At 36.5% G+C, this 19947-nt stretch overlaps 1 protein-coding gene across 1 annotated transcript; it reads right to left on the reverse strand.

Moving 5' to 3' along the window:
- Positions 1-5108: 5108 nt before the first annotated feature.
- LOC149783398 (uncharacterized) lies at positions 5109-18213 on the reverse strand. The gene is made up of 3 exons (XM_089931629.1): positions 17608-18213; positions 6221-6904; positions 5109-5394 (listed from the first exon to the last, which is right to left on the reverse strand). The coding sequence occupies exons 1-3, from the start codon at positions 18077-18079 to the stop codon at positions 5387-5389; spliced, it is 1164 nt and encodes a 387-aa protein (XP_089787755.1). The 5' UTR covers positions 18080-18213; the 3' UTR covers positions 5109-5386.
- Positions 18214-19947: the final 1734 nt, after the last annotated feature.

A 19947-nucleotide genomic window follows, 5' to 3' on the forward strand; every position in this document is an offset into this window, starting at 1 on the left:
TTTCCCAAATCAAACCAGTTTAATACTAAAAAGACTGAAAAGCAATAAACAACAAGTAGATTTCCTGTGGGTCCCATCCCACATAAACATACCAGGAAACAACCTAGCAGACGAATTAGCTAAACAAAAGCTAAGCGAGCTAAACCACGTACCACTGGCATACAGTGTTAGTGAAATATACAGCCTAACAACAATTAATCAAAAATAACAAAGCAAGACAGGTAAAAAACTACATAATACACTCAAAGAAACCATTAGAAATAGAAAACCACCTTTACTTAAAGGGAACGATCAAAAATTAATAAATAGAATTTACATAGGAAAATCCAAGTTGGCCAACAGCTACGGAAAACACATAGGACCAAAACCTCATAACCCAAATTGTTTCTACTGTCGGGTGCCTGAAGATCTGCACCACATTTTTAACATATGCTACAGACTAAAGAAAGAAAGGGAAATTTTCAAAACTGAACAAAATAAAATAGGATCGCCGAGTACATATCCAGATTTCCTTGCTAGCACTAACCCCAATTTAGATACCACATACAACAACATCATAACTTTCCTTAAAAATACCGAAATATATACAAAAATTTAAATATAAACCACAAATATATAATTAAACAATATACCTTTTAGACCAATAGCAAGGACTAGGATTCGGTTCTCCCGAACTCTCCATTTATGAGAGGCGAGCGTGATCGACGAGAGAATCTAATCTGAAACCAGTTAAACAACGAAATTAATTAGATTACAATAATAAATACATTCATAAAATATTTATCAAATTTAGACCAATGGCGAAGACAAGGATTCGGTTTTCCCTGAACTCTCCATTTATGAGAGGCGAGCGTGATCGACGAGGAAACCTAATCCGAATCTAGACAAAAGTATTACAAAATAAATACACTCATGAAATATGTACCAAATTCTGACCAGTAGCAAAAACTCAATTTATAGAAACAATTATAATCAAAACAAACCCACTGACTGATAAAACTATACAAATAATGAGCGTAAAAAACAAACAAAAAAAAAACACCACTATAAATAAGTAACCAGTCCAATAACCAGGAAGGAATATAGGTGGTGAAAATAACAACACTTCTCGACTTCTCTTAACATACCACTTTCATAACACCTTAACTAACAGCTTCAAAACTCTATCTTCTATACATAGGTGACAGCTAAGACAAAAGCGAGATATAACCATATAATCCCAAAATAGAACGTATAAGGTGGTCGCAAGAATAGACCATCAGGGATCCCCGTATTAAAACCCTAAACTTACACATATAAGGTAGTCGAAAAAACCCAACGACTATCAGGCCCGGCGGCACAATGCTGCAAATATAATAAATATATAGAACACTACCCCAAAAATTACTCGTATAAGGTAGTCAAAAACCCAATGACTATCTGGGCCAGCAGCACAAGGCTGCAACCAAAATTTACAACTAGAAATATAGGACCCAAAACAAATGCTCAGTAAGATGGAATAAACACCAACTCCATCCAGGGCCAGCAGCACAAGGTTGCAAAACCAATCGATTAAAACGCTGTCACCTAGAAGCTAACATCAACCTCAATAGGCACTGTCTCTCTTAAAACAGCACAGAGTTTTATTATACAAATTTCAAAGACGGAATTTTAGAACAAAATATCCTGGATCGGAAAAACCCTACTAACCTGTGGCAAGTCAACACCTCCCGAGCCTGACCACTTTCGCCCTTTGCCACGGACAGACACCAAACCTAATGCGTGCAGTGCATAAATCATAAATCAATAAAAACGAACTAGATCGGGTCCAATCCCACTAGTCGCTAAATCAATGCAAATGAATGACTGAGTGCGTGCCGGGTCCAATCCCACTCAAACAAAAACATAGGCCTTACAATCAGATCGATATGTACGCAAAAGTACCTCGACCTGACGGCCCAATCAATAAGTGTTCTGTGAACACATAAATGCCTGGAGGAAGTGGCACCATTCCTTCCCCCAGGAGTAATCAAAAAGGTGCCTGTGGCACCATAAACCAGTGGTACATGCTCAATGCGAGCGCACACCACTATAATTCAACACAACAACAACAAAACAAGTCTGACCATCCATTGTCGACTCATCCTCCTACGAAGATGTACTCAAGACTAGCTAAGCTGAACGAAACCTAGGTGAATTTGCATTTGTCAGACAAGGTCTGATACCGAAGCCTGAAGAGATAGAGAATGCTAGAATGCTAAAAGTCACTGAAGACCTGATGGAAGAGCTCTTCAGAAAAAAAATTAACAGGGAGAAAGAAGAATGGACGGAGAAGTACAGACTTCAGAAACAGCAGAGAGAACAGAGAGAGAGAGCAGCAACAACAACAGAAGCAGCAGCAACCTGAACCTGACAGAGGTTTTGTCGACACCAAAGAGTTCTCTTCTCTTTCCGAAGAAGCAGACCTTATCCTGTGAGAAAGCCTGTCGTCAGAGAAGGCCGCAATCTTAGACCCTAAAAGATGACCATAGCTTCAATTTCAGACAAAAAACAGCCCTTTTCAGGGCTACCCCATACTCTAGAAAAGAAATAACATTCCATTTCCTATGATAAGTTAGAAAAAATAGAAGTGCGTGTATAAGCACATGAATTCTTTATCTTGTTTAGAAAGTGAGTGTATAAGCATTTTCTTTAAGGGGTTAATGAAATTGTTTTAAAATAGTGATGCGTAGTAAAAAAGTGAGTGAGTGTTTCTTTTAGGTCCGCGCGTTTTTAGGCAATGATCTAGGTAATATAAGTTTTGGGTCTTAGGGGATGGTTTCCTTCAAGTCCGTGCTTTTCATATAAATTCGAAAACAGTCGGCAGTCTAGCTACCCCTGTTGATTGATAAAGAAGAAAAATTGAGCAGTAGACTTAAAAAGGTGATCTAACTCCAGATGTACCTGGAATATGCCAGGCAGCTCCTGAACGAGCTGACCCAAGAAGCCTTAGAAGAAAGACAAATAATAGAAAAAGAGGAAAAGAAAAAGAAAGTGGAACGGGAACAGAAAAGTCCAATCTTGTCTCACCGGATCATGAGGCACACCAAAGAAGTCAAGCCTATGGCGAGGACACCGCCGCAGCAGCAAACACCACAGTTACTACCAGCACCAAGACCCATGGAATTGGAGAGGCAAAGACAATCGTAGGAGCCTCAACGCTTACAACATCCAAGGATGAATAATAGACAAAGGAGACAACAAATTTTCACTATCCCTCAAACGGAGAACTGGGATAATGAAGCTACTCAAGCTCCATCTGCACTTCCAACCACAAGAATAAATTGGGAAAATGACTCGAGCGTCGATGTGTCTGTGGTGCTCGGCCTGGGAGATGTCATCATTAGCCAGTTGCATCTTAAATTAGAAACAACAGCCCTTTTCAGGGCTAGCCAAAACTCTAGAAAAGAAATAGTAATCAATTTGCCAATGTGTGGATGTGGAGTAGTGTGAAAATAAACACTCATTCCGTTCCTGGTGTGATTGTATGTGTTTATGTGTGTGATTATAAGCGCTCTCGTAACTCTGTGTGTATAGTTGATTATGGGTTTGATTTTGCTGCTTTGCGTGTGTTGATAGTATATTTTGGTTAGTGTTTTGTTGCTTTGCGTGTGTGGATAGTATATTTTGGTTTTGTTTTTTGCTGCTTAGCGTGTGTGGATAGTAGATTCTGGTCTGATTTTTGTTGCTTTCCGTGTATGGATAGTAGATTATGGTTAGTTTTTTGTTGCTTCCCGTGTCTTAATAGTATATTTGGGTTTGATTTTGCTGCTTCCCGTTTGTGAATAGTATATTATGGTTATGTTTTTGCTGTCTCATTACGTTAGTGTGGATAGTAGATATTATGTGAAGAGAAAAGTAGGGATGTTTTCCTTCACGTCTGTGCTTTTCATTTAAGAACGCATAGCGTACGTCGTTCGCGCCTTTCAACGGAATAACGACAAAGAAGATGGTGGCTGCATCGTAGTTGCTGAATAATTTGATAGGCATCTATTATTGGATATTATATATTATGTTTGTAATGGAAAAGACAGACAGAATTTAAGTTAGAAAAGTGTCTGGACTATGCTAATAGTCTAAAGGAAGCAAAAGAGTTGATAAAAGGATGATGGAAGAGGAGAAAAAGAGGTTAAGAGGCTTGATTCATCCCCCCTATGTGAGAGTGGGATCACTCAAGGAGGCCATATATCATCTCACAAGAGTCAGGGGCTTCCTGGAAAACATTTTGGCATGACGTCAGTGGTCATTCATAAAATGGGGAGTAAGTCAGGTGAAGAAAGCTAAGAACAGATGACGAAAGTGATGAGAGAAGAAGTTAAGAAGATCAAAGACAACTGGACAGAAGAGAGAAAAGAACGAGAAAACAATAAGAAAAAGGAAGAGTTTGAGAGGCTCAATCAGAATTAGATCAAAGTCCAGTAGAAGTTCCGAGCATTGGGTCATCCTGACTGAATGCCAGAGAAGGAGAAGAAGAAGAAAGAAATGATGGAAAAAGTGAGAACTTGGTGGAAGAAGTGGAGGAAATAGAAGAAGAAGCAGAAGAAGAAGAAACCAAAGGCCCTTTTCAGGGCCAATCATATGCCTCGAAAAGAAATTAACTTTCATGCCTAATTTCATTTTTCTTATTTTTTAAATGTCTGTTGTCTATTGCCTGTGTTCTATCCAACTCCCATATTCAATTTCCCCATGTTCAATTCCCCTTGTCGCTATATTGCAGGTCCTGTATTCCCCATGTTAAATTCCCCTTGTCCCTAAAGTGCCGGACCTGTATTCCCCATGTTAAATTCCCCTTGTCCCTAAAGTGCCGGGCCTGTATTCCCCATTTTTAATTCCCCTTGTCCCTATAGTGCCGGTCCTGTATTTCCATGTTAAATTTCCATTGTCCCTATAGTGCTGGGACCATGTTTTCAATGGTAAGTCCCATTGTCCCTCTATCGCCCCCATTAACTACTCATACTCCAACCCCGATTTCCCAGCAGATTTTACTTACCTTTCCAAAGAGTTTGCAATGTAGTACTGTGAAATGGATTATGACGCTGTGTGAGTGCATTATATCTTTTATTTTCACTCGACGTACAATACAACGATAGTTTTCTTTCATTATGCTTTATTAAACATCGTTTAAGCTAATGCGAAACACACATTGATACTGATTTTGAACTGAACTATAACACTGACAATCATACATAGAACCATTTCATATTAGAAATATGCACCTAGATTCTGCTAAAGACAATATTATAAAGTTTGAGCCTGAGATTAAATTTATATATATTAATATTGTCGTTCATAATTCGATTGGTTAACATTTTGTAGAAAACGTTTATCATCAGCGTGTATACTTCGGCCGAATTCCTTCAAGAAATCTTCATGCATCTGAAAAAGATATATGACATACGTAAAAAATCCAACCTTAATATATATGGACATATAAAGGAACTCGGAAACATACCCACATGAACCTTATGAATAAATTTAGAACACAAAAACGGCAGCCCACGATGAACGGAACAATAACACGAACCAAAAAATGTACTCGAGTGGAGATCAAATGTTATTTTTTCTTTTTTTTCTACACACGTTTCCATGGCAACAAAGAAACGTAATAATGGAAATTACCAGCATTCAAATAAATCAGTAAATACTTGGTGAATGGTCTTGCTTTTTCTAAAAAAGACCAAAATGTAAATAGTGACATATGATTTGGTACATAACATAAATAAAACCTTTTATAAGTCTACATTTTATTTTCAAGAAATATATACCTGTTTACAAACGGCATATTTTAATAATACAACCTTATCGTATTTTCAGCACTACTTTTAAAGCAACCAATTTACCGAAAATTGTGAAGAAAGTTCAGATAATGAAGATCATACCATTAATATTATGTATTTCTTTGGGGTTATTTATATTGTACACACTCAATTTCTTTAGTCGATTTATGGGTATGGTCGTCGTTTGTGTACCTGTTGATAATCGTTTGATGATTTTGTGAGTTTCTGATAATCGTACTTTTTGTGTCTGAAATCAATGTCAGCATATTTTCTTCAAATTAATTTTGAGCTATTTTTACCATCTAATGGACCAGATTTATTTAGGCGTTTAAGGGCAGATCCGGAAAAGTATCATAACACTTTTTATTAAGGGTCTTATAATCGCGAATAATCCCACAAACAGGAAGCCCCTATTCAGTACTTACCGAATCTGAAGCCAATGGAAGCACCAGACATCATCGGGAATGAGTCTCTGCTGACATAACCCCCACAACCTCCCATGCCCATCTCAAACTCAAGGAAGTACGTTTGGGGTAGGTAGCGAAACGATGGCGTATATGTTGCCTTTGTGATCCAAGCGTCCACCACCGTTGTGATGCAGCATCGCTTGTAGTAATTATTCGGAATAAGATTGTATGGGTTGGCAAAAAAGGCTAGATAGGAGTTTGGATTGGCGTCACAGTTGGTGAAAGTAATGTCCTCTCCTGCGGCCTGGTAGCCTTGTGTTGATTTGCTTCTTGCGTAGGATTCTGGTAAAAATCCAAGGTAGATGTACGGTTTTAATGCTGCATTCAATGGAATCTGGAACCCATCGGCTTTGCTAAGTTGAAAACTTAATGGGTACCTGTACCTGAATGCTGAATGAGGAGCTATCTCGACATCTTTTTGTATTCCATCTTTTTGACGGTGGCGCACAATAACGTGACTTCTGTCTGTATATAAATCTAAGAGGCTGTTAAGAACTTTCAAACCTTCTCTGGATACAAAGGTATAGCCATGCCCATCGTAAAAGTCACAAAAGACGGAAACGTTTTCGCCGGTTGATGTCCATAACTGATATTCTCCTGATGCCGGATTATTAGACGCCCGGTAAATGTTTTTGCATGACCCTGCAAAGGTTGAAATGTGAAAGTGAATTATTCGCTTTTGAATAGAGATTGCACACGTTTGCTTAGCATTTACTTGTTGTGTGTTTGTTTCTTACATCTTGGGTATTTTGGTGTTCATGTGGTTTTTATTTATTCTCCAAGCCAAATTGTTAATCTTGGATAGTTTCTAATTTTGTGTACGTTGTTGTAGAGTTCATAGACTCTGTAAAAGGGCAGCCACATTATTTCGACAAATCACAACATATGCATAACAAGTTAGAACTCATTTCAGATTTATTTTTCAAAGATTTTGCCCGCAATTAATGATAAATAATATAATTCGTATCTAAATCGTTAGAATCTAAGGTGTTGTTCACAAGGTAAGAAGTTTGTAAATATTTGTAACGGAATTGCACCTAATGATGGAAACACCAACGTTTGGAGTAGCAGAAATAGGATTGACTAAATTAATAACAAGTTGACCTTCAACCGTCATTAATGTGATGACATGGATAGAAACACTTCTAAAGAAAACATTTTGGTAGCGCAATGCCAAAAAACTACTAACGAAAGAGTGAAAATGACGTAATTGGCGTTAAGTTTGTAAGCAAATATATCTATCTATCTATCCATCTATCTATCTATCTATCTATCTATCTATCTATCTATCTATCAAAATGCTACACACATATAAACCTTTATCTTTCTTTTGGTAGGTAAAATTTATATATACTACATCAATTAAAACAGTAATGTGTTGTCTTCATGAAACATCTTCATGCACCATGAGCACATTTAAACTAATTCACTAGTTCCCAAACTTGTTCTGGCCACTGTCCCCTTGGTTATCCTAAGCGCCCACCTACCTTACCCAATGCAAAGCATAATTCAACATTAGTGACCCATAAGTTATCTCGCTTTGGAAATCAGTGATCTAAGTGTTAATATGATTACACTTTAAATCATACGATTAAGCAAATGTTTGATATGAAGCAGTCGTTTGCACTTTCATTATATGCATATTTTGTAGAAAATGTTTACCCAGTCCACATTTTCCCCAAGTGTGATGCTGCACAGGTTCCATTCCCTTCCTCTGACATTTCTATCCATCTCAGATCAAGATATCAAAACTTCAGAATATAGAGTACACGTTCATTGTTTAGACGAGTCTACTGGAAACGTTTTTATTTAAATTTGATATTGGTCTTTCACCTGTGACTCTTTAACCTAAGGCTTGTAACAGAAATCATCACAGTGTATGCCCTTGCATGTTTGGAATTATATATTTACCAGGTAGTGTTCACGCTTACTGCGTCCTAAATGTGACGTAAACCTAACATAACCACATTGTGATTACTTAGCGACAACAACCGGTTTACACAGTGCACCCGCACATAATGTCAGTTTAATGGTATCAACCAGTTTACGCAGTGCTTCCCCACACAATGTTAGTTTATCATCAGCATCCGATTTACACAGTGCGTTCACACATAATGGTAGCTTGGTTGTGATACTCTCCATCTCTCCTCTAATTCCATAACAAATTCCTTTAATCCTAATTGCCGCGACACTAAATGACCTCGTTCCGTTGCTGAATGACATCAAACTAAAGCAATGCATAGTCTGATCCACCTTTTAAAATAATCTCCCAACCATAATAGCACTAACATTATATTTTTAATACAATTGATGTATGATGTTGCGTTTTCATTACATTGACGATATATTGGATGTATGATGATGAACCTTGATTACATTCTCCACTACTAGCCAAGCTACACATTGTCAATAACAGTTTCTGATTGGCCCATCCTAGCAATGTTAAAACAAGTTTAAGGTCAACAATCATAGCAAAGAATTAGGTTTAAGAGTTATTTTTTTAAAACTGGTTTCGATTCTCAAATGTTGCACATGTTGCACATGTTGCACGCGCAGTTACGTTGATATAAATGTGGACCTACTGTATCATCAGTGGCTTGTTGTGATGAAATTTCCTGGCTTTTCATGAGTACGCATACATGCAAATACATCATCAACAACAAAAGTTAACAATCTCCAACAATTGAAATGCACATGTCCGGTTTAACGGTTGATAAGTGTTAGGGACCCACACTTTATCTGGCTCATTGACAAAAAGTGGATCGTCCTGATGGATCACATTGGCGAGACAAATGGCCACGGATAATAAAGAGGGTGGCCTGTGACTTTTGACAGCAGTTCAAAAAGGCATAACAATAATTTCCATGTAGTCCTTGTTATTGGGAAACTAGTGCGCAGGAACATTTTGGTTGAGGTCGCTTTTTTGCGCTACATCGCAAAGAAGTGTTTGATGTGTAATGTATGTACACTTGAACGGATGTGAGCATGATTAGATGTTGGGAAGTTCCCGTATTATAATGCAGCAATCTTATTTCAGAAACAAACTCAACTTGCCAGATTGCATGTAGATCATTATGCAATTCGACCTACTACAACAGAGCAAAGATGAATGCGCTGTACAAATTTAGCATCTCTAGAGGAGATTAAATATAAATATCTCAGCAGTGCTTCTTGTTAAAGATCGTTCATTACCGCCATTATTAATATTAAATATGGCTAAACATATTGAAAGACTGCTTTTTTAATTGACTCGTTCGTTTCCATTATACCAATATGAATATTTATACAGGATGTATGATCCAATCCTTAAAACCAGTTGCAAAAGATAACGAGAGAGAGAGAGAGAGAGAGATGTTGATACTGTTAGTGTGATTATTAGGTTTTACTTATTTGTTTACTTATTCATTTATTTATTTATTATTATTATTATTATTATCAGTATTTTCAACAATAGATAATGGAGAATAAAAGTAATATACAAACAAGTTAATGCTAATGAAGATATTATTTAATAGAATTAGCCATTACAAATAATACAGTCACAACAGTAATGATCATATGAGTGAGCTTCCTAGTGTTTATAAACATAATAATGTAAGCAGAGATGAGTTTATTTATGTGTTTAGGTTACCATGTAAACCACACGTGTATATAGGGTGGGTTATATGCTACAAATAGACCGCCCTCCCACCCCTACACACTCGCAATCAAATGAGCAATAGTCTTAATTTTGCGGCTTGTTTTTCTTCTTCTCTTTGGGTTATATGCCTTTTTTCATATAATGATATTGTTATTCATGACACAACGAACCACTGTGGGGTTAAAGTGGTCAAATTCAGACAGACAAGACATTTTTCCCCATTTTCCTTCTCTGAGTGAAATCGAAAAATGGCCGCCAAAATGTTCAATGAAAACGAAAAATTCCAGAAGGCGGGGTTATAATAGTTTTCCCTTGATAGCAGCCAATCAGTAAAGAGAATACTGAACATTAATTTCACGGGCTTATTTAGACCAACCACATTCACATAAAGTGATATGTAACACGTTGTCATATCGAACATGTGAGACTGCACTTACTATAGAAAAACTAAATCAACTGTGCGATAAGGTTGAATAACAAGGGACTAAAGTGATAGGTTACGAATGAATGTATTTAAATGATAGGCTAAGTAAGAATGCGCCGATACAGAAGAGTAGGAAATGGTTTAGATATTGCTGTCATTATTCATTTGAAAGTTGTAATTGTCCTTCTGTTTGATGTGGTTTATAGTTACTCAGGTCATGCAATAATTATAGATTACTGCATTAATATGTTGAAAATACAAAACTCGTTTCTCCGCAAGGTCGTGCAGTATTTTTGTAGAAGACAATGAGTTCATTCACAACTGTATATTCATCAATACACAATAAAAATATGCATTCTCACATAGCTCCACCCAGGTACCGTTTAACTTAGTCTTGTGCTCTCTACATCGTTTGAAAAACAATTGTCGCTTTGGTCTACTTAAAATTGAATTTTGAGTGATATTGTGAAAGAATACGAATGGATTTTGTTTATTTGATCCAACTTATATCTGCCTTTCCGATTATGACAGGCTGGATTATTGCGTCACTTCAATGAAGTTAGATGAATGGAGTCAACTGTAAATGGAGGCTACTCGAACTTCCAGTACAGCTTATGTGTGTGTCATAGTTCGCAGGACATGTCGTCGGATTTGAAGAATTAAGAAAGTACAATTTGGCGAAATTCAAGATGCAGTAATGTAGGTATTGTTATTACCATTCTTATTACCTCCAAACGAAAACATGATAATGCCCTGTTACTTGCATCTCGCCGTTGGAGGGACCCCAGCTATGACATGTACCATAAAGTGTGCCTGCTATCGGTAGCCTAACATTGTGTCAACATAGTTACACGGGGAATATGGAAAAGCAGCTGTTATGTTGCACTCTATTTACCTAGCGGGAATAAAATTACTGACTCCGAGGCTCTAAGTTTCCTACCAAAACATTCAGCTGCATGTTGTTCTTGAATCTAATATGTTGACATACTTGAAAATGGTACGTCTTTGATATGCATTAGTTTCCATGTTATAATTTGATAGACCATAGAGAGCTCTTGTCATATATTTAAACGTTCTAGTTGCGAAACTATATGAATAGTCTTCTAAATAATTGTTAAATGAACAGAACGGTATTTTCAATTACTGCGTATCAAGTCTTTTATTGACATTGCTAATATCATGTTCATTAATTTGCATGCTTGAAAGTTTCCTTTCTGACTCAGTGAACCCATCTACATCATTAAATATATCATCTATACTTTCAAATGGATGAAACACTTGCTCCAGTACATTTACAAATAAATGTAATCAATCAAAACTTAAAGCGTATACTACACAAGTATACATTGGTTGTTTACAAAGTAGTTCCTAATATACTATTTTAACTTTACACACACATACGTACAGTATAAAGGTGTTAACTGTCACAAAATGTTGCAAGATTCTGACAACGTAATGATAATGGAGACAAACATGAGCATATAATAATAACATATCGGAAAGGAAACTTTAAAAAAATATGAAGTGAGATGCGGCAGTTGAACAAAGTTTTCAAAATTGTGCATTTTTTTGCATAGTGGTATCTTGTGTATAACATGCGGTAAAATGAGATAGGAACCCTTGCATTGCATACTTAAGGTTTTTAAAGAAGGTATATTTTGCGTATATCCGGACGTTCAACCCTGTTTCAAAATAGAGTGCTTATCGTTAGTATGCCTTGTTTAAACGGAAACAAGACGAGCTGCCTCAAGTTGAACTTTCCAAGTCCTTAAATCTATATCATGACAATACTTTAGATCCATTTTCTACTGCTTGACGAATTTAAGTTATGTTGCTCTTATTATTATTTTTGATAGCATGCGCTTGAATATTTTGAGGCACTTTACACATTTTGAGCAGAATTCAACAAGGTTCACGATATGGTTTAACTACAACCGTTGGTCACCAAGCAACGTAACGAGCCAGAATACACCTGCAGATAGATAGATAGATAGACAGACAGATAGATAGATAGATAGATAGATAGATAGATAGCCCATACGTCAAACCTAATGGTTCAATGTCACGCTGACTACGACAGTATGTACTGCGAAATTATCTCTACAAAATGTTGCACCATTGCATTGACTTAGCACCAGAACCGGATTCTAATAGATATTAGCATTATGTATTCCTTCTTTTCGATATGAGCCTAGCACAGGAGGGAGATTCAAAATATGCACACGCTTCATGCCTGTAGTTTGCTTTAAAGCTCCAGTCAACGAATCTTTCCGTTGTAGCCAAGATTGCAGTGCAAAGGTTATAATTTGCATACTGTCACGTTCCGTCCATGTATCAACTGTGTACACTTCAATTGCATCTAAAGCTGTCGCCATATACTCCCTCTATGCAACGTATATTTTCCATAGGTGTCCATGAAACCCAGCTGAATTGACCATTAATTCTCAAATTAAAAAGAATTTAGAATCTCAACATACAGTAGCCTTTCTAATATAATCTCTCACCTAATAGAGACATTCCCCATTGTTTCCACCAAAATGAAATTCCTACCTTATCGATAAGATCATTTAAACGATACATGTGTAATCTTGCGACTGTTAGAACAACTTACTTTTGGAACATTTTCTGTCAAACAGTGATGTACAGTATTAAAATCCTCAAAGCAGACAAAACGAAATCAAATAATTCCCCTATTTTGAAATTGCACCTCCCAGGGCGCCTATTAGAATAACCACGGTATTAACGTACTCGCACTAAATGTGAAATCTCTAATACAGCATTGGCTGCTTGGCCTATCTTTGCCCATACAAGCCCCTGATTTACAACCTTGATTAGGACACGTTTAATCAGGTATTCGTGACGAGATGAAGGTACTCGCGCAGCAGGCAATGCTAGCCCAATCAGACCCATCTGGTTGCCACTGTTCCCCTTGAGACTGATTTACAAGCCGCAAAATCGAATTCATTGTGATCACATTCACTCTTTGAATACGTATAATATTGCAAGCAGCCATTATTGTTTTCATTGATTTTGTTAATTACGATTTATGTTATAATAATATGCGCAATATTTTAATGTAATACCTTTTAATTACTCATCTAAGATTCCGTTGGCTCAATTTGCATATGTCAGTTTGTTTGTTCCTGTCTCTGTCTCTCATTCAACCTCGGCCATTTCACCTGATCGTATATAATGATTCTGGCTGCATATATCTTACAATTTTTTCTCAATAAATACATGCACCTTAAGGCATTTCTTGCGCACTATTTTAACTTTACACACACATACGTACAGTATAAAGGTGTTAACTGTCACAAAATGTTGCAAGATTCTGACAACGTAATGATAATGGAGACAAACATGAGCATATAATATAACATATCGGAAAGGAAACTTTAAAAAAATATGAAGTGAGATGCGGCAGTTGAACAAAGTTTTCAAAATTGTGCATTTTTTTGCATAGTGGTATCTTGTGTATAACATGCGGTAAAATGAGATAGGAACCCTTGCATTGCATACTTAAGGTTTTTAAAGAAGGTACATTTTGCGTATATCCGGACGTTCAACCCTGTTTCAAAATAGAGTGCTTATCGTTAGTATGCCTTGTTTAAACGGAAACTAGACGAGCTGCCTCAAGTTGAACTTTCCGAGTCCTTAAATATATGTCATGACCATACTTTAGATCCATTTTCTACTACTTGACGAATTTAAGTTATGTTGCTCTTATTATCATTTTTGATAGCATGCGCTTGAAGATTTTGAGGCACTTTACACATTTTGAGCAGAATTCAACAAAGTTCACGATATGGTTTAACTACGACCGTTGGTCACCAAGCAACGTAACGAGCCAGAATACACCTGCAGATAGATAGACAGATAGATAGATAGATAGATAGATAGCCCATACGTCAAACCTAGTGGTTCAATGTCACGCTGACTACGAGAGTATGTACTGCGAAATTATCTCTACAAAATGTTGCACCATTGCAGTGACTTAGCACCAGAACCGGATTCTAATAGATATTAGCATTATGTATTCATTCTTTTCGATATGAGCCTAGCACAGGAGGGAGATTCAAAATATGCACACGCTTCATGTCTGTAGTTTGCCTTAAAGCTCCAGTCAACGAATCTTTCCGTTGTAGCCAACATTGCAGCCCAAAGGTTATAATTTGCATACTGTCACGTTCTCTCCATGTATCAACTGTGTACACTTCAATTGCATCTAAAGCTGTCGCCATATACTCCCTCTATGCAACGTATATTTTCCATAGGTGTCCATGAAACCCAGCTGAACTGGCCATTAATTCTCAAATTAAAAAGAATTTAGAATCTCAACATGCAGTAGCCTTTCTAATATAATCTCTCACCTAATAGAGATATTCCCCAGTGTTTCCACCAAAATGAAAATTCCTACCTAATCGGTAAGATCATTTAAACGATACATGTGTAATCTTGCGACTGTTAGAACAACTTACTTTTGGAACATTTTCTGTCAAACAGTGATGTACAGTATTAAAATCCTCAAAGCAGACAAAACGAAATCAAATAATTCCCTTATTTTGAAATTGCACCTCCCAGGGCGTCTATTAGAATAACCACGGTATTAACGTACTCGCACTTAATGCGAAATCTCTAATACAGCATTGGCTGCTTGGCCTATATTTGCCCATACAAGCCCCTGATTTACAACCTTGATTAGGACACGTTTAATCAGGTATTCGTGACGAGATGAAGGTACTCGCGCAGCAGGCAATGCTAGCCCAATCAGACCCATCTGGTTGCCACTGTTCCCCCTGAGACTGATTTACAAGCCGCAAAATCGAATTTATTGTGATCACATTCACTCTTTGAATACGTATAATATTGCAAGCAGCCATTATTGGTTTCATTGATTTTGTTAATTATGATTTATGTTATAATAATATGCGCAATATTTTAACGTAATACCTATTAATTACTCATCTAAGATTCCTTTGGCTCAATTTGCATATGTCAGTTTGTGTGTTCCTGTCTCTGTCTCTCATTCAACCTCGGCCCTTTCACCTGGTCGTATATAATGATGCTGGCTGCATATATCTTATAATCTTTTCTCATACTATACATGTACCTTAAGGCATTTCTTGCCCACGGGGTGGAATGGGCGGGTATATCTGTATTCAACACAGTATCTGTATCCATACAACAACACAAAGTGTATTTGACAAATTAATAGGGAATGGCTCTAAAGTAAAATTCCAAAGCCTTTTACATATGCCTTATGTCTAGCTTAAAATAGCGTACCTCGTCTGAAATGTATATTTCCCGTCAATGACAAATTCTTGAGTAATTCGCTCTGTAAAAAGACACAGTCACTATCATAGGAGTATTCGGCAAGTGTTAAATGCACCGACTTATTTATCTTTGCATGACGGATAAATTCTGTATGATTATTAAATTGAAAGTCCACTTGTTTTCAGTATTATGATATAGGAGTGAGCCCTCCCTCCAACACACTCACGCACACTAGGCCTAGTCATGGTTTATATACGTGATTCAGAGTTCCCTTCTGTGTTCCAATACATACAGAGCGAAAACAGTAGTAACTATATAAGACATTTCAATGCAAGCGCGTGTAACTTCGTTTATAATATATAAGAAATCATGTAATAATTTAGAACACGCTCTTCTACATCCTATTGTATGGCCCTTAGGCGAATACCATATGTGTGTGTGATTGAAAAATGGGGATTTTGATGGTATACAGGTTATGAGCTAGGGCCAATGTACATCAGGCTCTTAAAGGACTCACGGTACTAATTCAACTCCAGTGGTAAACATATGGAAACACTATCATATTCAAATTTCAATAACTTAAAATTTCTTGTTGCTGATAATGACACCTATAATTCTTCATGCACATCTAACCTTGGTGCAAGCTTATGCGTGGAGAACACCATATGACCCGTGGCACTTTGTTTACATACATGTGCATGAAACACGTGTTATTGATTCTGCACCAAATGAATCAGGTGCAACTTTCACTATTGAGTACGCCTGAGTCAAGCCTGTAAAAATGCTCAAATTGCATTAGTAGAAATTTGTCAATATTTTTTTTACATTACATATAGGATAAGCTCTCAAAAGATATTTTTCCTAAAATTTTAATTTTCATTATTAACCAATTATGGACCACCAAACCTGTAAATACTCTATTATTTCTTCACCCATTTCTAGACTGGTTCACAGTTCTTCCGTATAATTAGTACCGTGTGTCCTAAAGCAAAGCCAATATATAACTCTGGAGCAAGTAGTAAGTATCAAGGTTTATTGACAGAGCGCGCACGTTCTGTGGAATTTCCTCAGATTTCAATTTTCTCCAACGGTGCCGAGAGCAAAGATTTATATATTACGCATGCATGCACAAGAGTTTAGAACACTGAAACAAGAAAAACCGTACTTCCGTAGCGCAATTGATTATACTAAAACCAGAGGCCAATTTTGTCGGGTTATTGAAGGAGTCTTTTTTGGCCTAGATTTAATGGCAGGGAATTTATTCTTTACAAACAGTTTTAGTCAATACATTTTCTCTTTTTTATTATTTTTGGTAACTTGTATTTGTCGAAATTTAAAACTGAGAATATTTGCTTCTTTTATAACGCTATATAGTTGATAATATATATTAATTTTGGTGGCTTGTATGTGTACTATGCATATGTAAAGGGACGATGACCTGCCCAGCATATATCCAGGTTCTCATTACCGAGTGTAAGGTCCGTTTACACATTTTGTCTGAAAAGTGACGCCTCCCATCCATGGACGAGTCGCCAAACAGTTCATTTTTGATACAATTACCTATCGTATACCTGATTAGATTGGACCTCATACTAAATTACGGACTTGCAAATGTCTATATATGTGAAATGGGTTTTTCGGACAGCTATGTGGTTCATATTCTAACGTTTTATTTTCATTTTTACCACGTTGTCATCAGCGGTTGACAGTCGATCTGATCCCAAAATCAATATACATTATTATTCTTTGATATCAGACATATACATCCAGACAGATGTTCTGAATACATGAGAACAATATATTGCATAAACCAATAGTCTAAACTAATCCAAAGCTGACTTTAATCTAATGTGTTTTTGAGTCTTTATAAATGACCGCTTAGCCAAAACGATTCAGTATTTTGACATGATAACACGGTACATGCATAGCATTTCTCTTGACTTCTTTTTAGAAAATTATTCGGAGATATAATTTGTAGCTGTGATAATTGATACATAATATACTTACTGTTCCGTGCATTTTGTTTTTCTTTAAATGTTGTAAAGTTTTCCACTTTCGACATCAGCTCTGCATATTTATTTTCAGTAGCAACAAGTTTCTTTTCCATAGTCTTTCGGTTTGCTTTCTCAGCTTGGAAAAATCTTTGCAATATCTGAAAATTATGTAAAGCACTTAAACCTGAAATAGATGATTTTTCGGTCACATTTTCTTTAATAAATCCAGCAGCTTTTTCTTGAAGACCCGTACCCTTACAATTATCCGTGCACTGATAAATGGTATGATTCAATGTTTCAATAAGACTATGTCTGTTCGTACGTTCCTGAAGCAAGTCTTTGCGTAGGCTCACAAACTCTGCATCCAAGTTTAGCAGATCTTTTTCCAACCTCAGAAGCTGTTTCTGGACTCCATTCCCAGATGAAATATAAGATACTGACGATAGAAGAAACAAAATTGCACTTGCTAGCCTACGATTTTCCATGATTGGCCTTTAGCAAATGTTATAATGTTCTCTCTGCTGTTTCAGTCATAAACGCTTGACATTAAATACGCTATACCATTATGTGACCAGTTTATAAGTGTGGCCCCTGCATGTGTTAGTGTGTGTACTGTATCCTGACAAGAACAGGAAGTGAATGATCTCGTAAGTCCCCTGTTGAATATATGAGAAAATATTTCATGAACTAAGAATTTTTAAAGAAGCTTGTTATAAAAAAACAATGTACATAAGTGGTAACCATATTTGTTGTACTTTTTCATTTTCCCCAAAAACCCGTATGTTTATAATGTTCACATCCTTCCCCCCCCACCCTCCCCGCGACCCCCCCCCCCCCCGCCAAAAAAAGACGTCTTACTGATGACACTGGACGATTTGGTCTTAAGTTCAGAGTTTTATAAGTAGGATCGCTGTTAGTCAGATTCCGGACATTATTGGCATCATCTACAAACCGTGTGCTTGTCACTAAGGTTTTAAAATATAGTCACAATTAGATTTTATCAGAAACTGCTCATCAGAATTTGGTCAAATTTGACAGAAAATGATAAGGCATTTCTATTTGCTTTCGTGTTTTTTTTTTTCATCCACCTAAAGTAAGAATGTTTCTACAAATACCCAGTATGTGTTTGACCTAAGATAATTTGGCAAGCTTTAAATACCAATGTGTGTGTGTGTGTGTGTGTGTGTGTGTGTGTGTGTGTACATATGCAAATGAGCTTGTCTGTTTCTCTTATATCAAATAAAGCATCTGCAAATTTTGTGAGACTAAATTTAAACAAATTATGCTATGAAAATTCATGACATCGAGCTTGTTTACTGGTTATCGATATGATGTAATTGAAATGATAATGTAGAGGCTAAAGTAACTTGAAACTTCAATCCACTAATCAATTCCAATTTGTGCGCATTGAGCTACCTTTTGTCCGTTATAAAGATGACAAACATTTCTTTTGCAGAAGGTTGTTAAAATTCAACGTATTTCTATAACCGTCCAATGAACATGTATGGGGGGGATGTGTGACTCAGTCCGGCTCTATAGAGTTTAATAATTATTCTTATACGGCCCCATGTCGGTTAGAAAATATACCTAGCAAAGATACTATTCTTTATTTCATTCCTAAGGCACTATCATTACTTCACGATTTAAGTTGTGTTGATGCCTAATGTTACTGTGACTACATAAATGGTACATAAGTAAATATACGTAAGCCTATGTGAACATACGCGATACAATAAGAAAAATCTGAATATATTAATATGCGTATTTCTGAAATTCACCAGTCCAAGAAAAATCTGAATATATGCATCTTTCTTAAAATAATCGAACTACAGGTAGGCAAGGGTGATCTTGAAGGAAAGAAAGAAAGAAAGGTGTTATCACTTGGGACTTGTGCTATGGGTTGTATTCCTTATATAACTCAAGCATGTTTAAGATAGGTTACGAGGACTTTATTCTTGTTGTTGACTTGTTCTTTATTTTATTTTACTTTTCCCTTTATTTTTATATATATGACCACTTTATCGTAACACGTTTCCTCCAGTTTATTTCGCATAGTCTCCATCTTTGTAAATATCTTGTAACGTATTACCCTAATTAGTCTTGTCTATCATCATATTTTTAGACTGAGTGAAAAACAATCTTTGCATTTTATTTCAAACACCTTTGCCCTCACAGTCGACCCATAAAAATCAGTCTTTTGTCCGGTGGTGGTGACTGGGGTGGAAAAAGAGAGTGATGTTGGTTGAAGCTATATATATATATATATATATATATATATATATATATATATATATATATATATATATATATATATATATACACACTGCTTGTTGATATTGGGGAAGTAGGCCCG

Source organism: Sinohyriopsis cumingii, chromosome 14, assembly GCF_028554795.1.
Source record: "Sinohyriopsis cumingii isolate HCF-2022 chromosome 14, ASM2855479v2, whole genome shotgun sequence".
Taxonomy (NCBI): domain Eukaryota; kingdom Metazoa; phylum Mollusca; class Bivalvia; order Unionida; family Unionidae; genus Sinohyriopsis; species Sinohyriopsis cumingii.

Bases quoted from the DNA above. Each gene is read 5' to 3' on its own strand.
- LOC149783398 (XM_089931629.1), bottom strand. From the start codon at position 18,079: ATGGAAAATCGTAGGCTAGCAAGTGCAATTTTGTTTCTTCTATCGTCA. The intron at 6,905-17,607 runs GTAAGTATATTA...CAACCTTTGCAG, and splicing joins AAAACAAAATGCACGGAACA to GGTCATGCAAAAACATTTAC.